Consider the following 21,134-nt stretch of genomic DNA (forward strand, 5'->3'; position numbering starts at 1 on the left):
CTAGGGGCCTGGGTGCAGAGTCCGCGGTGGTTCCCCTACAGGGGTGGGGGTCGGGGATGCACGGAGAGCCGGGGCTGGACTCTAGAAGCCATGCTAGTCAGAAATGACCACCTTATCCCAAGTGGCTGCCCCACACGGTTGTACCCCTGGGGGAAACTGAGGCTGAGAACCCTGGCGGGGAGGCCGTGCGCTCGTTAGTCGGGTCAGGCTGCAGGGCAGTGCACACCCGAGAATTCTCCGGATCCTGGACCCGAGGCGGTGGGGCGCGGAGGGTGTGCGGGAGCGGGAAGGCGAGGAGGCCGGCGGGGGTCGGGGTGGGGGGGAGCTGAAGCGTGAGGAGGAAGCCAGAGGGCGGGAGCAGAAGGGGGGCGGGAGCAGGGAGAGGGTCGGAGGAGGGAGAAGGAAGTAAGGGGGCGGGGCCGGGAACCGGAGGGCGGGGCGCGCGGGCCGGAGGGGCGGCGGCGCTGCTCAGCTGCGGGGCGGGGCCGTGGGGCGTCGCGAGGGGCGGGGTCATATCCTAAATTGGTCATGGGCGGGACCTATCTCGTCCGAGGGGCGTGACCACGGGCCGTGGGCGTGGCGTCGTCCTGTTTTTCCGGCGCGACGTTCGGCCGTTCTGGGCCTGCGCACGCTGGTGTCAGAGGTCGCGGCGGCGTACGCTGTGGCGGGAAACGCTGTTTGAAGCAGGTGAGTGGGGAAGGAGGGAGCTCGGGACTGCGGAGCTGGGGCGCAGGTCCGAGAGTTCTTTTGGGCCTGGGGGCGGGGGTCACATGAGACGGGAAGCGGAAGGGACTCGGGGGCGCGTGTGGTCTGCGCGGGAACAGTCGGTGCGTGCGGGGATGGAGACGGCCCCTCCGCGTGCGGGCGGCGCCGCGGGGCCGGGGGCCGCACTGCGCTAGGAGCCAGCCGAGGCGGTGGGCAGCCGCGGGCAGTGGGCGGGTCGGACCGGGCCGCCTTCTACTTCATACTAAGAGAACCAAGTCGCCACGGTGGTCCGGACCGGCGCCCTCTGCTTCTCTAGCTGAAACGCCAGAGTCAGCTGCGGAGCAGGAACAGTCTGGAAGTCCGGAAAGAGCCGGGCAGGAGAGCCACTGGCAAGTGAAAAGGCCCTGAGGTAGGAAGGAAGCAGCTGTGCTGCAGCGGGAACAGGGGCGGGATGCACCGATGCACCTGCAGTTAGAGACCTGGTGGGGGCCTGGGTCCTGCCGGGCCGGTGAGCTGGAGCTGGTGCGGAGTGCAGATTGGCTTGTAGTCAAAGGCCCAGGACGTCTGTCTCCTGTTTTGTGTTTGGTGTGCTGGAACTGGGGCTTGACTCTTGTGCTTTCATTCTGCTCTTTCCTTTGACCGCTCTCTACATCTTGAGTTATGCCTCTACTTTTGGCGTTTTCCTGCTTCACCAGACTTAAGAGTCATGGACTTTCTGAGCCTTGAGCTATGATCCTCAGATCTCAGCCTCCTTAGTAGCTAGGATTACAGGTGTGAGCCACTGTGTCTGACAGTTTTTTTTTTTTTTTATATATCCCAGGACCTTCCTGGGATCCTGCATCTCACATCATCGTCACAGATTTTTCCTTTTCAGTTGTCACAGTGACAGTTGTATGTATGCCTAGCACAACAGTTGCTAGGCTTCCATTTGGATTTATTTCTGGGACTAGAATTGGGGTCTAGAATTGTATTTAATAATACAAAGTGTGAAAACTAAGCACACCATCATGCCCAAAGCTTTACTTCCTGAGCGGTTCCTCTGCACGGGCTTCCACATCTGCACACACGGTGTTCCTCCTTCCTTTACACGGCTCCTTACTACTGTGTTTTGTTTTGTTTTGGCCCAGGTCTTGGGTCTTGAACTCTGGGCTTGGGTGCTGTTTCTGAGCTTCTTTTGCTCTAGGCCACATCTCTGATGGTGTTCCTTAGGTGTACTTTTGGTCAGGTCCCTTGTGGTAAAGTGGTTCTGGTCAGTCTTTCTGCAGTGATTGTGCAGGGACCGTAGGGAGCAGCTTAGAGCAAGGTTACACGCAGTCTAGAGCAGGCGTGCGGGCTTTTCTGCTTTTCCTTCACTGGCTTGGCAAGAGCAGCTTTTTTCTTTTTCCTTTTTTTTTTGGTCAGTTGGGGGGCTTGAACTCGGCTTGGGCGCTGTCCCTGAGCCTCTTTGTGCTCAAGGTTAGTGCTCTACCACTTAAGCCACAGCACCACTTTTTTTTGGGGGGGGGCGGTGGTTAATTAGAGATAAGAGTTTCACAGTGACTTTTCTTCAAACTACAATCCTTAGATCTCAGCCTCCTGAGTAGCTAGGATTATAGGCATGAGCCACCGGCGCCCAGCTCCCAAAGCAGCTTTTAAGGCTCTCTCTCTCCCCCTCATTCTAATCCTCCCTGAAGAGTAACTAAGCAGAAAAGTGCTGGGGGTGTGGCTCCTGGGGGTAGATCTCTTGCCTAGCACACATGGGGTCCTGAGCTCCATCCCCAGTTCTGGTCCCCATGGGTGCAGGTGGCTGTGAGGAAGACAGGAAGGGGGATCTGTCTGATCAGGACCCCAACGACTTGCCCAGCAGGATGGATGGCAAGCGGCGGCAAGGCCTGGGACCCGAGGTGCCCCCGAAGAAGGCACGAGGGGGCCTCTGGGACATGGATGAGCCCCCGCCATCCCAGTTTGAGGAGGACTTGGCGCTGCTGGAGGAGATGGAGGCGGAGCACAGGCTGCGGGAGCAGGAGGAAGAGCAGCTGCAGCAGGCCCTGGAGGGCACCCCAGATGGTGAGTTCTGGGCTGTGTTGTTCCCGCCCTTCCCCCAGTCCTCATCTGTCCCCATTGTGGCCTCCGGTGTCTTCAGTGAACTTCCACCCCATCCCCTGCTCCAAGTTGGAGTGGTTTGAGATGGGGGTCTCACGACGTGGCCCCCATTGCTGTAAAACTCTTAGACTCCAGGGGTCCTCTAACTAAGCCTTCTGAGTTGCTGGGCCCCACTGCTCGCCAATGTCCAGCTTTCTGAACCCCAGTCGCTCCTAAATCTCCCACCTGACCCATATCACCCCCTCCACCCGTAAATGGGGCCACTGCGGAGCCATGGGTGGCGGGGGAGGAGGGCTGTCACTTCTGGGGAGACCCATAATGCCATGGAACCCTGCTCCCTGCCCCATGCAGGCCAGTCCCCCTCGACAGCTGTGGATCCCCGCTGGCTACGGCCCTCCCCACCCCCACTGGACCCCGAGACAGAGCCCCTCATCTTCCAGCAGCTGGAAATCGACCATTATGTGGGTGAGTTGGGGGAGGCAGTGTCAGGGCTGACCAGGGGCAGAGTAAGAAGCCAGGCCCCTGCCCCTGCTGCGCCGTGGGCACAGGTGGTGGTAGCCAGGGCAGCCTGCCAAGCCACCCCACTGGGGCCCATCTCTCCGGGCGCTCACGTTCGTGACACCACACACATGCTGACAGCCAGTTTGACTATGGGATTTTTTTTTTCCTGTTTGTATTTTGGCAGTACTGGGATTTGAAGTCAGAGGCTCATGCTCTGCACTAAAGCTACACTTCCCGCTCCTTTTTGCTTTAGTGACTCATCAAGTAACAGCTCTTGCATTTGCCCAGAGCCTCTGATAACTATACTCCTCTCTCCTTAGGTAGCTGTGATTATAGGCATACTTTACCATGTCCAGTTGGGTTTCTGAGATAAGGTCTCACCAACCCTGGGCTGGGCTTGAATCAGAATCTTCTTCTCTCTACTTCTAGGGCAACTGTGATTACAGGTGTGAGCCACCAAGTTCGGCCTCCAGTCAATGTGTTTCTGCTGCAGTACGCAGCCGGGGTGGACTAGTGTTCGGGGGGGGGGGGGAGCCTAGTGGTTGCGGGCTTGGGAGTGGCTGGCTGTAGGAGTGGACCTCAGGCGACCTTCACAAGACCTGAAGGTTCCCTGCCTTGCTCTCTGACACCCCCCCTCCAGGTCCAGCACGACCCCTGCCAGGGGGACCCCCACCCTCCCGTGGCTCTGTGCCTGTGCTCCGTGCCTTTGGGGTCACCGATGAGGGCGTGTCTGTGTGCTGCCATATCCATGGCTTCGCACCCTACTTCTATACCCCTGCACCTCCTGGTGAGTGTGCCCCTGACCTGGGGAACCCCCCCTCCACCCCCTGTCCAGGCCTTGCGGGCCCTGGCTCTGACCGGCCTCTTCCATCCCAGGTTTTGGCACTGAGCATCTGAGTGAGCTGCAGCGAGAGCTGAGTGCAGCCATCAGCCGGGACCAGCGCGGGGGCGCGCAGCTCACCGGGCCCCCCGTGCTGGCCGTGGAGCTGTGCTCCCGGGAGAGTGAGTGTGGGGTCCTCCAGCTCAGGCCCCTGCGGGGACGGGGGTAGGGGGGTAATGTGCTGGCTGGTGCCAGCTTCCCGTTATCCACAGGCATGTTCGGGTACCACGGACACGGCCCCTCCCCATTCCTGCGCATCACCCTGGCCCTGCCCCGCCTCGTGGCACCTGCCCGCCGCCTCCTGGAGCAGGGCGTCCGCGTGCCAGGCCTGGGCACCCCCAGCTTTGCGCCCTATGAGGCCAACGTGGACTTTGAGATTCGGTGTGGCCCCGGCCCCTGCCCACCCCCCCCCCCCCCCCCCCCCCCCCACATGTTCATCTCCCCACTGACCTGATGCCCGCCCTCCAGGTTCATGGTAGACACATACATTGTCGGCTGCAACTGGCTGGAGCTCCCACCTGGGAAGTACTTCCTGCGGCCTACCGAGAAGGTAGGGGTCTCCCTCGAAGGGGGCTGCACCCCAGAACCCCTGCTGTCACTAACACGCACCCCCCCCCCAGGCCACCTTGTGTCAGCTAGAAGCCGATGTGCTGTGGACAGATGTGGTGAGCCATCCCCCCGAGGGGCCATGGCAGCGCCTCGCGCCCCTGCGCGTGCTCAGCTTTGACATCGAATGTGCGGGCCGCAAAGGTCTGCTCCCCTCCCCTCCCCTCCCTTCCCCTCCTGTCAGTGGACAGAGTCAGTCCAGGGGACTGCCAGTGCAAAGGCCCTGCACTCTCCTGGCCTGTGTGGCTGGCATGGAAGGAGCAGGGGTGGTGGGAGGGATGGAGCCATGGATGGACGGAGGGGGCTAGACATGTAGCCACCTAGGGCGTTGTGAGGGAGAGGCAGCAGTCAGGCCCTTGCACCCCTCTCCTGCCTCCCCTCCTCTGCAGGCATCTTCCCTGAGCCTGAGCGGGACCCTGTGATCCAGATCTGCTCCCTGGGCCTGCGCTGGGGTGAGGCGGAGCCCTTCCTTCGCCTGGCGCTCACCCTGCGGCCCTGCGCCCCCATCCTGGGTGCCAAGGTGCAGAGCTATGAGCGCGAAGAGGACCTGCTGCAGGTGACACCCCTTCTGTCCCCGATACCCAGCCAGGCCATGGGACACTGAGAGGGCTTCGGGAACACTTTGGACAATGTGGTGTCTGGGGCAGAAAGCTAGGCTGACACTTCACGCTCTGCCCCCAGGCCTGGGCCACCTTCGTCCGCAACATGGACCCCGATGTTATCACGGGCTACAACATTCAGAACTTCGACCTCCCCTACCTCATCTCAAGGGCCCAGACCCTCAAGGTGAGGCCCGTGCTAGTGGACAGGCTCCCAGTGCCTGTGGATCAGTGAATCTGTGCCCCAAGCCTGGCCAGCCCTGCCCTGCTCAAAGTCCCCTTAGGACAGGAGGGCGTTGCCACTAGATGGAAAAGTCCTTGTGTCAGAAGTCTGGCCCTTAGCACGCAGGGGTTCCATAAGCCCTTGGTGTCCAGTCCTAACCCTAGAACTACTAGCAAGAACTGGGTGAGGTATATTGTAATCCCAGCGTGCAGGAAGCAGGATTGAATTGATCCAGGGTGGGAATTCACCATCCTTCACACCCTCCCTGCCTTGCCGGAATGAACTAGATCTGTTGGGGGGGGAGGGGCAGAGGGGGGAGTGTCACTGTGTCTGCCCCAGCAGGCCTCACTCTTGACCCACATCTGGTCATCTGCTTGTCTTTCACATATCTTTCCTCAGCCTATCTATCACACTTGGCTCTTTCTCCTTCTTTTCTTTGTGGCAGCATTGGGAAGGTGACTCTGGCAGAGTGCTTGCCTCGCATGCAGGAAGCCCTGGGTTCAATTCCTCAGTGCCACATACACAGAAAATGCTGGAAGTGGCGCTGTGGCTCAAGTGGTAAAGTGCTAGCCTTGAGCAAAAGAAGCTCAGGGACAGTGCCGAGGCCCTGAGCTCAAGCCCCAACACTAGCAAAAATAATAGTAAAAAAAAAGTTAAACTTGGCCTCCAGCTTGCTTGCGCAGGTGCTCTACCATTTTAGTTGTAAACTTTTATTTTCTTTCTTTTTATTTACTTATTTATTTTGTTGGTCACGGGGTTTGAACTTGGGGCCTGGCCTCTCTCTGAGCTCTTTTGCTCAAGCCTAGCACTCTGCCACTGAGCCACAGCACCACTTCTGGTTTTCTGGTGGTTAATTGGAGATAAGAGTCTTATAAACTTTGTTCCTGGGCCGGTGTGTGCCCAAGCCACGGTGTCCCACCAGCCTGCAGCTGCTGGTGCCCAGCTCTCATCTACTTACCCATCTGAGCACCCCTTATCCATAGCTCCCCATCATACCTGGGCGCCGCTTTTGTCCCTGGTCTCCACCCCACTCCAGCCCAGCTGCCTGGATGCACCACCCAGCAGCTGCTGCACTGGGGCCCTCTCTCCACCCTGTGCCCTGGCACTGCCAGCATTGCCCAGCCCTGCGTCCCCCCAGGTGCAGTCCTTCTCCTTGCTGGGCCGCGTGGCTGGCCTCCGCTCCAACATCCGGGACTCCTCATTCCAGTCAAGGCAGATGGGCAGGCGGGACAGCAAGGTGGTCAGCATGGTGGGCCGCGTGCAGATGGACATGCTGCAGGTGTGGGGCATGGTGGGGGTGTGGGGGGCAGGGTGAGGGTGGGGGGCGCCCACTTGGCCTGTGCCTGGCAATGGCGTTGTTGCCCACCCAGGTGCTGCTCCGGGAGTACAAGCTGCGTTCCTACACACTCAATGCCGTGAGCTTCCACTTTCTGGGTGAGCAGAAGGAAGACGTGCAGCACAGTATCATCACTGACCTACAGGTGCCCGCCCCCACTTCTCACCTGCCTACCCCTGACCTTGAGCCTGACCTTGACCCCAACCTCTGACCTTTTACCTTGATCTCAGTCTCTGTATTCCCTGATGGCAGTCTCCCCTGACCTCACCTCCAAGACATCTTGCACCCCAAAATCTTGACCTTGACATCTCCCTAACCCTCCTGACCTCTGGGCCTCGCTTTGACCTGCTTCCACCTCACCTGACTCCTTGACCTCAGTGCCACCATCTTGCCTGGACCGCTGCCTTCCCGACCTCTGTCCCAGCCTCCCCCACTTCCATCCCCACCCACGTCCTCCCAGCCCCGCGTGACCGTGCTGCCCTGTGGGTGCTGTGTGTCTGCAGAATGGGAACGAGCAGACACGCCGGCGGCTGGCCGTGTACTGCCTGAAGGACGCCTTCCTGCCGCTGCGGCTGCTCGAGCGGCTCATGGTGCTGGTGAATGCTGTGGAGATGGCGCGCGTCACCGGCGTGCCCCTGGGCTACCTGCTCACCCGGGGCCAGCAGGTCAAGGTCGTGTCCCAGCTGCTGCGGCAGGTGAGGGGCGCGGCCAGGGTGCTGGGACGGCCATCCCCGCCGTGCACGTCCCGCGCCCCTCACTGCCTGTGCCCCCAGGCGCGGTGTCAGGGGCTGCTGATGCCCGTGGTGAAGACGGAGGGCGGCGAGGACTACACGGGGGCCACCGTCATCGAACCCCTCAAAGGGTGAGGCCCCGGGATGAGACCAGGGGGCTGTGAGCGGGACGCCCCAGCCCTGACCCCGCTTGGCCTCCCCAGGTACTACGACGTGCCCATCGCCACGCTGGACTTCTCCTCGCTGTACCCATCCATCATGATGGCCCACAACCTGTGCTACACCACACTCCTGCGGCCCGGGGCTGCACAGAAGCTTGGGTACGGCTCCCCTGCTGCAAGCCTGGCAGGCCCAGAAAGAGTGCAGGTGACAGGGAGGATGGGTACCCCAACAACACCCCACCAGCTGCCCACCTCCTCCCTAGCCTGGCTGCAGACCAGTTCATCAGGACGCCCACCGGGGATGAGTTCGTGAAGGCATCTGTGCGGAAGGGGCTGTTGCCCCAGATCCTCGAGAACCTGCTCAGCGCCCGCAAGAGGTGGGCGGGGCCCCCACCCTTGCCTGGCCACGCCCATGGAGGCCTGGTCCTGCCTCACCGCAGCCGCCTGTGTGCCTGCCTATGCACGCTAGGCCTCATGCTGCGCATAGCTCCCCCGCCATATGTAGCACCACAGCCAGTGCCCAGAAGCCGGGGCGCTGTAGCCTTCACCCTGCCTTTCCCCACTCCTAGGGCCAAGGCTGAGTTGGCTCAGGAGACAGATCCACTGCGCCGGCAGGTCCTGGACGGGCGGCAGCTGGCACTGAAAGTGAGCGCCAACTCCGTGTACGGCTTCACCGGGGCCCAGGTGGGCAAGTTGCCATGCCTGGAGATCTCACAGGTGAGCCCTGCCACCCCAGCGGAAGGAGGCACAGGCTGCTCAGTGTCCCCCCACCTCTGGGCCTGGGCTGTGTGGGGTCACCCAGTATCTGAGCATGGGCTGTGGGGGGGGGTCACCCCACCTCTGGGCATCTGGTGTAAGGCTGCTGGGGAGGCCCAAGCTCTTGGCCGGTTGTCCCAACAAAGACATTGAGCTTGTGTCGTGGGTCAGGCTTTGCTCTGCACCCCAGGGGGACAAGAGTGACCAAACAGCTGTGTCCTGGCGAGGCTCCCTCGGAATGGAGCGGGACACTCATGACAACAGGACTTGCTCAGGGCAGGCGGTGGAGTGGACAGTGGGCGAGACTGAGCAGCAGGATTGGCTGCAGTTGTCATGGGAAGCGTATACAGCTTTGTGAGCAGTTAGGAATTATGCACAACCGGGTGCTGGTGGCTCACGCCTGTAATCCTAGCTACTCAGGAGGCTGAGATCTGAGGATCACAGTTCAAAGCCAGCCCAGGAAGGAAAGTCTGAGAGACTTTTATCTCCAGTTAACCACCAGAAAACCAGAAGTAGTGCCATGGCTCAAGTGGTAGAGCTCTCGTCTTAAGCTGAAGAGCACAAGGACAGCACCCAGGACCAGAGTTCAAGCCCCACAATTGACCAAAAAAAAGAATTATTAAAACATAGCCCCAGCCAAGACTGTAGTGCACACCATGGTGGCAGGGCGCGGGTCCCTGGCGTCCTGTCTCAGGACATATGGGGTGGCACAGTCAAGAGGCTGCCAGTCACATAGCCTCAGTCTTCTGGGTCCATCCCATGGGCAGCGCCAGGGCCTGACCACGGTGACCACATGCTGAGTCCCCATTCCCAGCCCAGCCAGGTTGAGGGTGCAGTGGCATCAACTGTGTCCCTTAAAGGGACATGAGTGGAAGCGGAGGAGGGGCCACGCCACGTGGATGTGAGCACGTGTGTCAGCATGCCACGTGGGTGTGAGCTAATGAGATGACCGGCGCAGGGAGAAAACGGGAGAGCTGCTCTCCTTTTGGAGTCCCAGTGCCCCACACCCCACCCCTGCCTCCTGCTCCTCTCGTGTGAAGTGAGGAGAGTAGCCACAGATGGAGCATCAGCCATGTAGGTGTGTGTGCCAGTGCATGCACAGGACCCCACCCCCACCCTACCCCTTCCCAACAGAGCGTCACCGGCTTCGGACGGCAGATGATTGAGAAGACCAAGCAGCTGGTGGAGTCCAAGTACACCACGGACAACGGCTACAGCGCCAATGCCAAGGTGAGGACCCCCGCCCTGGGCAAGGAGCTGGCCTGTATCCCCCTCGCTTGCTCCACTGGGAGGTACCTGCCGGGGGGGGTGGACCCAGTTGGTCACATGTGTCCCTCCAGGTGGTGTACGGTGACACGGACTCAGTCATGTGCCGGTTCGGCGTGTCCTCAGTGGCAGAGGCCATGGCCCTGGGGCGTGAGGCTGCTGACTGGGTATCCGGTCACTTCCCATCCCCCATCCGGCTGGAGTTTGAGAAGGTTTGTTCCTGACCGCTGGGCGGCCATGTGGGCCTGGCCAGTTTGGGGTCATCTAGTTCTTGGGTATTCTCAGGGTTTGAGTCTGCAGTAGTATGGGGTCCCCTGGTCTGCCCAAGCTCTGGGAGGCCCTACTCCTCAAGGCCTGTCCGTGTTAGGGTGCCCTGGTTGCCCCTTCTTCAGCACTGGGGGCTGGGATTGGGAAATGCTCCTCTGGCACTTGAAAGGCAAGGACAGAAATGGCGGTTTGAAGAACCCACCACGGTGCCCCTGCATGGGTGTTTGGCGGCCCTGGCCACAGCTCATCCTGGCCCATGGCCTCCTTTGTGGGGTGCCAGGGCTCCCAGCTCCACATCCCCTCAGCCACATCTCCCCTAAGTGGGGGACCATCCTGGGGTCTGTTTTGCTGGGTTTCGGGGTTTCCCTCACTGCCTTCATCCTGCATCTGAGGAGCAGTTGTTGCCTCGCGTGAGGGGCTTCTCAGGAGTGAGGGGGGATCTGCAGTCTCAGGGGTCCCCAACCTGAACCCCTCCCAGGTCTATTTCCCCTACCTGCTCATCAGCAAGAAGCGCTATGCAGGTCTGCTCTTCTCCTCGCGCCCCGACGCCCACGACCGCATGGACTGCAAGGGCCTGGAGGCTGTGCGCAGGGACAACTGCCCCCTGGTGGCCAACCTCGTCACTGCCTCCCTGCGCCGCCTGCTCGTGGACAGGTGTGTCCCACATGGTTTATCACACACACACACACACACACCCCATCCAGCTTCCTCCCTCAGACACAGGTCCATACCCCAACCTCCTCCCTCACACCCAGGGGTCTGTGCTGCAGCTACCATCATCCGGTGGGGACAATGAGTTCAGGCCCTGACACTTGCAGTGTGTGGCCGCCGCCCTGCCCCTCCCCCCCAGCTCAGCCCACAGCCCAGCCTGGCTCTGGACAGCTCTGATGTCGCCCCCCCAGAGACCCTGAGGGTGCCGTAGCCCATGCCAAGGACGTCATCTCGGACCTGCTGTGCAACCGCATCGACATCTCACAGCTGGTCATCACCAAGGAGCTGACCCGTGCTACGGCAGACTATGCGGGAAAGCAGGCCCATGTGGAGCTGGCTGAGAGGTGCAGGGAGGGGGGGACCTCGGCCTACAGCCTCCAGTTCCTGGCAGCTGTGCTCGCCACAGCCCACAGCCATGCCCACTCTCCTGCAGGATGAGGAAGCGCGACCCCGGGAGCGCGCCCAGCCTGGGGGACCGTGTCCCCTACGTCATCATCGGTGCAGCCAAGGGCGTGGCCGCCTACATGAAGTCTGAGGTGAGCCCACCTGCTCCTCTCTCCCCTCTCCCCCCCGTGGCCCCTGCCCCTCGTGACCTCTGATCCCTGCAGGACCCCCTGTTCGTGCTGGAGCACAGCCTGCCCATCGACACGCAGTACTACCTGGAGCAGCAGCTGGCCAAGCCGCTCACACGCATCTTCGAGCCCATCCTGGGCGAGGGCCGCGCCGAGGCCGTGCTGCTGCGTGCGTGAGGGGGTGCTGAAGGGGGAGGGGCACTAGGGGTTACTGAGAGGAGAAGCAGGTCCCTCATGCCCCACCCTTGTGCAGGGGGCGACCACACACGCTGCAAGACGGTGCTCACCGGCAAGGTGGGCGGCCTCCTGGCCTTCGCCACGCGGCGGGTTTGCTGCATCGGCTGCCGCACGGTGCTCAGCCATCAGGGTGAGACCTCAGCCCGCGCCCTCCTCGGGGTCCCTGCCCACCCCGGGGTTCCCCAGGGGAGTTTTCCCCCCCGTACACACTCGCACCCTTGTTCTCCAGCCTGCAGGGACTTTTCAGAGGCCGGGCAGGGAAGGGCAGGGGTGGGGGGGGCCAGCCCGGCTCAGCCCCAGTCACCCCCAAATCACCCAACCCCCCTACCCCAGGAGCTGTGTGCAAGTTTTGCCAGCCCCGAGAGTCAGAGCTGTATCAGAAGGAGGTGAGGGGCACCGGTGGGGCGCAGGGGTGGGGTGGAGGGGTGGGGGGGCGCTCAGCTGTGCTCAACCGGGCTGTCCCCAGGTGTCACACCTGAATGCCCTGGAGGAGCGCTTTTCCCGTCTCTGGACGCAGTGCCAGCGCTGCCAGGGCAGCCTGCACGAGGACGTCATCTGCACCAGGTGCACCACGCCCCCTGCTATCCCCCTAGGACCCTGGCTGCACAGCCCGCACGGCAGGGTGGGCCCCGGGCCTGCAGGAAATGGCTTCCCCCCCCTTGCCACAACCCCAGGGTGGGGCCGGCTTTCCCCAGGGAACGGGTGGGCGGGGCGGGTTCCCACGCCAGGTGACAGGTGATATACGGCCACCTCAGAGCCCAGAGTGCCCGCTGTTATCTGCCCCCTTCCCCCCTGGGCAAACAGCCCCCTCCCCTCGGGGTGGGCAGCTGGCAGGGGCCAAAGTCCTGGGAACCGCCCGGCCCTGCCCCGTGCCCCCAGGCCCAGCCTGACCGCCATCATCACCCCCACAGCCGGGACTGCCCCATCTTCTACATGCGCAAGAAGGTGCGCAAGGACCTGGAGGAGCAGGAGCAGCTGCTGCGCCGCTTCGGGCCGCCGGGGCCTGAGGCCTGGTGACCCACTGCTGCTCGGGCCCGGGGAATAAAGCTCATACCTCTCGCTACGGGCTGTGTCGTGCGTGGTCTCTGGGGGGAACGTGGTCCAGCATCATCAGCCCAGGCCCCCCTGCCCCCCCTACCGGGGCTCCTAGGCTCCCCTTGGGCCTGTAGGCCTGGTATGCTTGTTCCCCTACTGCCTTTCTGCGGGGGGGGGCAGTGGTCACTGCTGTACCAGGTGCTCACTTGATTTTTCCAAGCCCCGGGGCAGCCCCGGCCCCCCAAGCTTCCACTCCATGCCATCCCCAGGGGACCCCCCCCCACCTCCTGCCACCTCCCACCCACGGAGCTTTCCACCTCTCGTGATGATGGTCGGCCTTAGCTGGGGATCCCCAGTGCCCTGGCCAGACCCCTGCCGTTCTCCCCATGGTCAGCTTCAGTCCATCCTCCCCTGCCCCCCCCCCATGGTGCTTGTGCAGACCCCCATCCCCCTCCCCGGTTCTCATGGTCAGCTTCAGTGCCCCAGCCCAGTGCCCATGCAGACCTCCACTGTTCCCCCACTCCCAGTCCTCATGGTCAACTAGGTCCCCCAGGCACACCCTGGCCCCGTGTCTCCGTCAGACATCACCCGCTGCAGCCTGGCAAACACTTCTTCAGCACACCCACTGCCCACACCCCTCCCAGCACCCCTCAGGGCCAGGCCCCCCCATCCCCACCTCCAAACATGGAGATCCCCAAATCCTGATGGCCCCCAGGCCTGCCCGCCTGCTGTGGGGCTAGGGTTGTGCAATCCAGACCCCTCCCCTCGGGGATTTTTGAGGAGGCCCCGCACCCTTGCCCCTCCCCCGGGGCTGGGCCAGGGCATATATAGGGGTGCTGCTGTGGCTGCAGTACAGGCAGCCAGCACCCCGCACCGCACCGCCATGCTTGCCCTGGAGGCTACACAGTAAGTGGGCGCCCCTGTACCACCCTGCACCCTGGCCCCCACCCTGCACTGCCCCCTGCCCTGCCCACGGCTGCCCGTGCCTGTGCTGGTGCAGGTGGCACGTGGAGCCGGGGTCCGCACCCGCCCCAGGGCCTCCAGGTCCCCGAAGGTCAGGCTCTTTGGGCACCTCCTGTCACCTCATCTTTCTGGCCTTGGCTCCCGGGCCATGGCTCGGCTTCCCCTCCTTGTCCTGCCCTGTACTACATACCCCAAGCCTTCCATCCCTGCCTCCCTCCTCTCCTGACTCCCCTCTGACCCCAGGGGGCGACCAGGCCCCTCCACTCCCTGCCCCCCCTGCAGGCTTCCGGGGCTGGGGGCCACAGGTCCCTGGGGGACTTTCTCCCCCGCACTTTCCCCTGCACCCGGGGTGTCTATGCAAATCCCGGGATGGGGGACATTTGCCTGGCCCCGCCCCTGCCTGGGGAGGGGGCAGGGTGTCACAGGGCCCAGCAGACAGTGGAGCTGCTGCGAGGTCACAGCTGCGGCCTCTGCTCCCAGGTGTCCAACCATGCCGCTGCGCCTCTCCCCAGCCAGGCTCGACCCGCCACACTTCAGCTGCCTGGTGAGTCGGCGGGCCCCCTGGGATCGGAAGGGGTGGGGGACCCACAAGGCCTGCTGTGACTTTTCTTAGCGAAAGCCCTCACTCTGCCTCAGTTTCCCTTCCCCAGATCTCCACCCACCCCTCACCCCCCAACCACAGACCTATTTCTGACACCTTCCTCTGGCTGCTTTAACAACTACTCTACATTCGACCAGGGGATCGATCCCTCCCAACCTTTTGTTCCACTGTTTCCATTTTGTATTTTTGTTTTATTTTGTCTGACTGGGATTTGAACTCAAGGCCTTCCACTTGTTAGACAGGCACTCTACTGTGGAGCCACACACCTAAGCTTTTGTTACTTTACAGATAAGGTCTCAGATTTATGCCCAGACTGGACTATAATCCTGTTGACACTTCCCACACAGCTGGGACAACAGGCGTGTACCACTCTGCCCAGCTTTGATTGGTTAAGATAGGGTCTCGTGAAGAAAAAAAAAAAAAAAGATAGGGTCACACAAACTTTTTCCAAGCTGGCCTTGAGCCATGAGCCTCCTGAGCTCTGCCTCCCAAGTAGCTTGGATTACAGGCAAGGAACCACCACTATGCCTGGCTAAATGTTTCTGTTCTATAACATTTTAAACCAACACCCTTGAACCGCAACCTGTTCCAAGAAATAAGACTTCCTTGTTTGTGGCTGCCAGAAACCCACTTTGAATTTTGTTGGGTTTTTTTTTTTTTTTTTTTTTGAGACAGGGTCTGTGAAGCCTCTGCTGGCCTGGAATTTATAATCCTCCTGCCTCTGCCTCCCCAGTGCTGAGATTACAGGCCTGCACTACTATACCTGCTTTCCTTGATTTTTAGAAGTTCAAGTTTGACCCATTCACCCATTTGTGTCACCTCTTCCAGATCTAGATCTAGAACATTCCCTGGAATACCTTCCCAGATAGTCCCACTCCCAGTAGTTTACACCATTGACTCATGATGTCTGTTTTTGCCCTTTTTGTGATTCCCTCAGTGGATGTTGGGACAGTTCGAGTTGGGTCACTGCCCCTTTTTCCTTACTGCATAGTACTACTCCCTGTGCGCACAGCCGTATTTGCTTATTGGTCTTCCTCTTGAGAGCTGCCTGGGCTGCTCCCGCTCTCAGATGATGAACAACGCTGTTCTTGCCTGGGCCAGCTCTGTGGACGTAGATGTTCAGTTCTCCTGTCCAAAGAAACAGGCGAGGGCTGGGCTTGGCTTCAGCCTGAATTTCCACCCGCCTTCAGTGGCTGAAGGCGCGTGCAATCCGTAGGATACCAGAGCGCAAATGGAGATGGGTTAAAGGGGCACTGAGGGTCCCCCCCCATACCCACTTACCTCCTCTTACCCTTTTTTTTTTAATTTGTGAACATACTGTACAGAGGGGTTACAATTACATGGGCAGGATAATGCATACATTTCTTACCAAGCATTGCAGCCTCCTCCTTTGTTTACCCTTCACATCCCTTCCCAGCCTCCCCCCTCCCCCCCAGTCCCAATCCTTCTCCCCCCCCTTACCCTTTACTTCCCCATCACAGCCAGGGGAGGCTGGGGACCTCAGCCACAGCACCTCCCCGGCTCCCCGATGGCCAGCCCTGGCAGGAACTGTCCGTGTGGCCCTTTCATGCTTGTGTCTCTGGGTCTCCCCGTAGCCCTATCTCTATGGTTTAGAGTCAGTCTCTCTCTGCCTCTGTCTCTGTCTCCCTCTCCTTCCTCCCCGCTTGGTTTCTGTCTTTCTTCCTCTTTGTGTGTGTGTGTGTGTGTGTGTGTGTGTGTGTGTTTGGGACAGGGTCTCCCTGTCCCAGCCTCTACAGTGCTGGGATTATAGGCATACAGCACTATGCTCATCTCCTGATCCTCCTCCTCTGCCTGTTTCCTTCTAGCTTCTCCCCTGGATGGGCCATAGTCTCTTCTCCCAGGCTGTGGGTAGGTGGGAGGGGTGCCCCAAACCTGGGATGACTTTCTCCCCACCCACCCCGGCAGTACCCAGACAGCATCTTCTATGACTTGGATAGTTGCAAACATACCAGCTACCCCGATGCAGAAGGAGTCCCTGGTGAGTGACCCCCTGAGCACCAGGCCCATTTCACAGCTGGGGAGTTGAGGCCCAGGGGAAATGTCACCCACCCAGAAGAGCAGGGGTGGGGCGGGTGGAAGGGACATAGGCCTCCACACCTCCTTCCCTTTCTTTTCCCACCTTCTGTTCCCCATGCAAATCCTGGGGTGAGAAATTTGCACGGCCACAATGGATCCTGTGTGTGGGGTGCTGGCTGGCTCAGGCCTCCCCACCCCTCACTCCTTTTTCCCAGACCCTTCGTGGGGCTGGACTGAGGCTCCACCTGCCCCTGCCACCCCCTACGAAGCCCTCGACCCAGCAGTGGCTGCCTTTGGCCACCCCCAGGCTGTCCAGCTCTGCTACGGCCCCTCCGCCTACAGCCCAGTGGGGAGCCTCGACCCCATACCCAGCCTGGAGGCCCCTGGGCCTGGCCTCCCCACCTACCCTCCAGAGGACTTCACCAGCCAGGTGAGTGTCTGGGAGAAAATCCAAACACACAGGCTCACACTGCAATCCTAGCTACTTGGGAGGAAGGGACCTGGAGGATCATGGTTTGAGGCCAGCTGGACAGGAAAGTTTGGGAGTCCCTATCTCAACAGAAAAATCAGGGCATGGTGTGCATGCCTGTCAGCCTATTTACGGTGGAAAACTCAAAGAGCAATCTAGCTGCCTGGGCAAAAATAACCAGAGCAAAAAGGGCTGGGGGTGTGAGTGTCTGCTTAGCAAGAACAAAGCCCTGAGTTCAAATCCCATAATGACAAAAGAAGAAGAAAAAGCTGGCCAGTTGAAGGAGCCAAACACATCAGTCAGCAAACCTGTGCCCACAGTCACCCCTCACATTCTGTCACAGCTCTGTGAAGTCACACCCCAACATTACTCCAGGCACCCATGGAGGCACAGAATGGTTTTCTCTGCAGGCCTGTATGGGGGGGGGGCGACTCCTGGCCACAATGCCTGGGTCCCTACTATGAGCAAAGAGAAGGCAGAGCTGGGCATGGTGGCACACACCTGTAATGCCAGCCCTTGGGAGACAGAAATGGGAGGATCACAAATATGAAGCCAGCTGGGCTATATATGTCTTTAAAAAAAAAAAAAGGCTGGGCACTGGTGGCTCATGCCTGTAGGCCTAACTACTCAGGAGGCTGAGATCTGAGGATCGCAACTCAAAGCCATCCAGGGAAGGAACATTCAAGAGAATCTTATTTCCAATGAACCACCAAAAAGCCAGAGGTAGAGCCATGAATCAAATGGCAGAGCACCAGCCTTGAGTAAAAACCACTCAAGAGCCAACACCCAGGCCCTGAGTTCAAGCCCCAGAGCCAACACACCAAAAATAAGAAAATAAAAATAAGAAAACAGAGACCAGATTCAGGAGGGCACAGGGGAGGAGGAGGGAGAGGGAGGGAGAGAAGGGATCCCCAGAAGTTCAGGTATCCCTGGCCTTCTGCAGACCCCTGGCCACCTGGCCTACGCCCCGTACCCCAGCCCTGTGCTATCTGAGGAGGAAGATTTGCTGCTGGTCAGCCCTGCCTTGGAGGTGTCAGACAGCGAGTCAGACGAGACCCTCATGGCCGGCCCCGAGGGAAGAGGATCTGAGGCAGGTGTGTGGGGATCTGGGGATGTCGGGGACCCCAACTCGAGGTGGGGGAGTGGGAGCCTGTGTATAGTCCTGCTGTGGAGCCAGTGCCTGGATCTACTGGCTGGGTGACTTGCGCAAATGTCTCAACCTCTCTAGGCCTTGCTTTCCAGTGTGGCCTGGGTGATGAATATCCAAGGTAGTAAGGGGACAATCTGTGTCCGTGGGGGTAGCCATGGGGACAGGGGCCACAGGGCGGGCACTCTGTGTGGACATGCACACGGCAGTAGCAAAAGGAGTCCCAAGGTCTGACCCAACTTTTGCTTCTAAGCCAGAAATGGTGGGGCTCACCTGTAGTCCCAGCTTTTTAGGAGGCAGAGAACAAGAAGGTTGGGGGCTAGCAAGGCAAAATTAATAAGATCCTGTCTCTAAAACAGAGTCAAAACTGAAGGGCTTGGGGCTGGGAAGGTGGCTCAGTGGTAGAGCACTTGCCTTGCATGCATGAGGCCCTGCGTTCAATTCCTCAGCACCACATAAGCAAAATAAAAGAAAAAAAGCCAGAAGTGGCGCTGTGGCTCAAGTGGTAGAGTGCTAGCCTTGAGCTGAAGAGCTGAGGAACAGCGCCCAGGCCCAGAGTTCAGGCCCCACAACAGGAGCCAAAAACAAAAAAAACCGAAGGGCTGGGGCTGGGATGCAAGTGGTAGCTTGTCTGTGGAAGAGGCCACAGGTTCAAATCCCAGTACTGAGCATCTTCCTAGTGCCTATGTGTCTGGTGCATTAACTTTCTGGCTATTTTCCCGTTGGTCCTGTTTTCCACGCGCAAATGTCACGGTCACCGTCAGCCCTCGCTCTCCCAGGCTGCCAGAAAGACATTATTATTATCTGTATGTGTGCTGGGCCTGGGGTTTGAACTTGAGTCCTGGACACCATCCCTGAGCTTATTTTACACAAGGCTGGTGCTCTACCACTTGCAGTGTACCTCCATGTCTGTTTTTTGACTGGTTAATTGGAGCCTCCCCCACAACCTCACTCTAGGGGCGCGCAAGAAGGTCCGGCTGTACCAGTTCCTGCTGGGGCTGCTGACCCGTGGCGACATGCGTGAGTGTGTGTGGTGGGTGGAGCCTGGCGCGGGCGTCTTCCAGTTCTCCTCCAAGCACAAGGAGCTGCTGGCGCGGCGCTGGGGGCAGCAGAAGGGCAACCGCAAGCGCATGACCTACCAGAAGCTGGCGCGCGCGCTACGCAACTACGCCAAGACCGGCGAGATCCGCAAGGTCAAGCGCAAGCTCACCTACCAGTTCGACAGCGCTCTGCTGCCTCCCCCACGCCGGGCCTGAACCCCACCGGAGTCCGGGGAGGGGTGGACCTGGGGAGGGGCCCTGGCTGGACCCCTCTGGAGACAGCTGAGCATCTGTGGACCCCTACATGTGGGGACCACCACCCCTGAGCCCTGCCCAGGGCCTGCTGGGATTCACACGCAGGGTTGGGTCACAGGCTCTGTGGACCACTGTAAGGCTTCCTGGGGATCCCCCTGGTGATATCTGGAATCCCCCCAGCCCCGGCCAGGCACCCACCACATCCCTCACCAGTACCTCCCAATCTCAGTACCCCACAGAGGCTGCCAGGGGAGGGGGGTGAGATCCAAAGCGGCCTGGTTATGCCCGAGGGTCTTCGGGGAGCCTTTGGAGGCCTCAGCTCTGTCCACCTGTGACTTGTCACATATGCCCCCCACCTGGCCCCCCATCATTTGCCACCTGTGAAATCCTCATTCCGCTTCACCTTTCCCAAATCTGGAATGTTCCGGTGGCATCCAGGGTCCCCTCTGCTCTCTGTGGGTCCTGTCTGAAATGACCCCATCAGGCCTGGGTGCGGTGGATCTCTGTCTGGGCCCCTCTGGGGTCCACTTGTCCAATTTGGGATGCTGTTACCTCCAAGGCCCACCTCGTGCCCCCAGTAAAAACCAGTGCAAAGCCTTGAGCCTTGCACTGGCAGGACAAAGCTGGCCATTCCAGGGGTGACCTCCTCCATGACACGCACAGGGAGACCCCAGCTACTGAGCTGATTTCTGGATGCCAATGCCCCTCCCAGCTAGCTCACCCACTCCCTACCACCTGGGCAAAGTCAGTCCCTGGAGGTTTTTGTTTTTTTTTTTCCTTCACTGAAACTTGGTGTGTGGGGTGAGGGGGACAAATGATCATGATCAGCCAACCTGACAGCCGAGAGAGGTTTTGCTCAACTCCAGTTTCTAGCTTCCCCTGATGATCGTGGGCCAGGGTGTATGGAGCAGGGCTGTGCCCCCGTGTCCCGTTTCCTGCCCTGACTGACTCCCACCCCAGCTGCCTGTTTGGCCCCCACCATTTCTGCTTCAATCCAGCCCTTGCTGAAGCCAGTGCGAACTTGGAGGCCTCTTGGGGGGGCCCAGGGAGTCAGAAGTCCACGACTGGGGGCTGCAGGGGGCTGATCTCAGCTGGTCCTTCTGAGGAAGGGGACGAGGAGGGCCTCCAAAAGCCATGGAGCCATATTGAGCCCCGAGGGTGGCCCTGGGGAGGAGGAAGGAACGCCATGGACCCAGAACGGGGACAGGCCCACGTGTGGGCACAGTGTGGCAGGTGGCCCAGCCCGGGGTTGGGGCGTCCCTCAAGAGAAGGGGGAAAAGGAGGGGCGTGCAAAATGTCTTCTCAAAGATATGCTCTACAGAACCTGACATCTTCGTCCGACACGTGAAATAAAGGGAACTAAACCAGGCATCCTCGCAGCCTTTTCTCAGGACCGCAGCCCTCCACTGGACCCCATGTGACAGAAAGGGGGTCAGTGACACCCCAAGATCAGAGGCCATGCCAGATACGCCTGGCTGTACCCAAATAGGTCTAGAGATGCAAGATCGAGATTGAGTCTGTCTGGCTTTGTTCCCCACCCTGGCCTGGGTTTTCAGCCTTTCCCTGCTTTGGGGCTGCGTGTCCTCTGGGCTGGAGTTGGAAGGGCGCTGTGGAATTCTGCCTGGCAACTTATGACGTCATGCTAACGCGGACTCCTGATTGGCTTGTGGAAGTTTCCGCTTTTGGGGAATCGGGGGAGAAAAAGGTAGGGTTGGGGGTGGAGTCAGAAGCAAAAGGAGGAACTTGGTGCTCACTGACACTGGGTTCCTCACACGGATGTCTCCGCCTGTACCCCAGTCCTTCACACCCTGCCCCTCCTTTGACACCTCGTCCTCCTGGGCGAGACCGTACCTGGCTGCCGGCCACGCCCACCACAAGCCACGCCCGCCACAAGCCACGCCCCCAGCAGTCCGGCGTTCAGAAGTCACCGGTCGGTCGGCCTGCTGGGAAGGGC

At 60.2% G+C, this 21,134-nt stretch overlaps 3 protein-coding genes across 3 annotated transcripts in view; all 3 read left to right on the plus strand.

The window, feature by feature from the left end:
• The first annotated feature begins 617 nt into the window (after positions 1-617).
• Pold1 (polymerase (DNA directed), delta 1, catalytic subunit) lies at positions 618-12,696 on the plus strand. Its single transcript, XM_013027671.1, has 28 exons — positions 618-691; positions 975-1,114; positions 2,549-2,751; positions 3,139-3,252; positions 3,929-4,075; positions 4,165-4,290; positions 4,381-4,549; positions 4,637-4,718; positions 4,789-4,918; positions 5,164-5,330; positions 5,456-5,560; positions 6,735-6,875; positions 6,967-7,077; positions 7,436-7,627; positions 7,706-7,794; positions 7,867-7,983; positions 8,088-8,201; positions 8,394-8,541; positions 9,715-9,810; positions 9,921-10,058; positions 10,592-10,767; positions 11,016-11,168; positions 11,258-11,360; positions 11,433-11,565; positions 11,650-11,763; positions 11,967-12,019; positions 12,100-12,197; positions 12,545-12,696. The coding sequence occupies exons 3-28, from the start codon at positions 2,553-2,555 to the stop codon at positions 12,648-12,650; spliced, it is 3,321 nt and encodes a 1,106-aa protein (XP_012883125.1). The 5' UTR covers positions 618-691; positions 975-1,114; positions 2,549-2,552; the 3' UTR covers positions 12,651-12,696.
• Positions 12,697-13,521: 825 nt separating this feature from the next.
• On the plus strand, positions 13,522-19,886 carry Spib (Spi-B transcription factor (Spi-1/PU.1 related)). The gene is made up of 6 exons (XM_013027719.1): positions 13,522-13,574; positions 14,112-14,175; positions 16,159-16,231; positions 16,485-16,699; positions 17,682-17,832; positions 18,843-19,886. The coding sequence occupies exons 1-6, from the start codon at positions 13,552-13,554 to the stop codon at positions 19,139-19,141; spliced, it is 825 nt and encodes a 274-aa protein (XP_012883173.1). The 5' UTR covers positions 13,522-13,551; the 3' UTR covers positions 19,142-19,886.
• A 933-nt stretch (positions 19,887-20,819) lies between these two features.
• Positions 20,820-21,134, plus strand: part of Mybpc2 (myosin binding protein C, fast type) — a 20,176-nt gene continuing 19,861 nt past the window's right edge. Inside the window, exons 1-2 of the mRNA XM_013027592.1 lie at positions 20,820-20,885; positions 20,978-21,110. Coding sequence (XP_012883046.1) covers positions 20,820-20,885; positions 20,978-21,110 — 199 coding nt within the window. The remainder of the gene's footprint in view (positions 20,886-20,977; positions 21,111-21,134) is intronic.

The sequence above is a fragment of the Dipodomys ordii genome, unplaced genomic scaffold (assembly GCF_000151885.1).
Source record: "Dipodomys ordii isolate 6190 unplaced genomic scaffold, Dord_2.0 Scaffold105, whole genome shotgun sequence".
NCBI lineage: Eukaryota > Metazoa > Chordata > Mammalia > Rodentia > Heteromyidae > Dipodomys > Dipodomys ordii.

Coding starts and splice junctions, on each gene's coding strand:
- Pold1 (XM_013027671.1), top strand. CDS start 2,553: ATGGATGGCAAGCGGCGGCAAGGCCTGGGACCCGAGGTGCCCCCGAAG. Junction 10,768..11,015: donor CGCCGCCTGCTCGTGGACAG/GTGTGTCCCACA, acceptor TCGCCCCCCCAG/AGACCCTGAGGGTGCCGTAG. Junction 11,764..11,966: donor CACGGTGCTCAGCCATCAGG/GTGAGACCTCAG, acceptor CCCCTACCCCAG/GAGCTGTGTGCAAGTTTTGC.
- Spib (XM_013027719.1), top strand. CDS start 13,552: ATGCTTGCCCTGGAGGCTACACA. Junction 13,575..14,111: donor CTTGCCCTGGAGGCTACACA/GTAAGTGGGCGC, acceptor CTCTGCTCCCAG/GTGTCCAACCATGCCGCTGC. Junction 16,232..16,484: donor CGATGCAGAAGGAGTCCCTG/GTGAGTGACCCC, acceptor CCTTTTTCCCAG/ACCCTTCGTGGGGCTGGACT.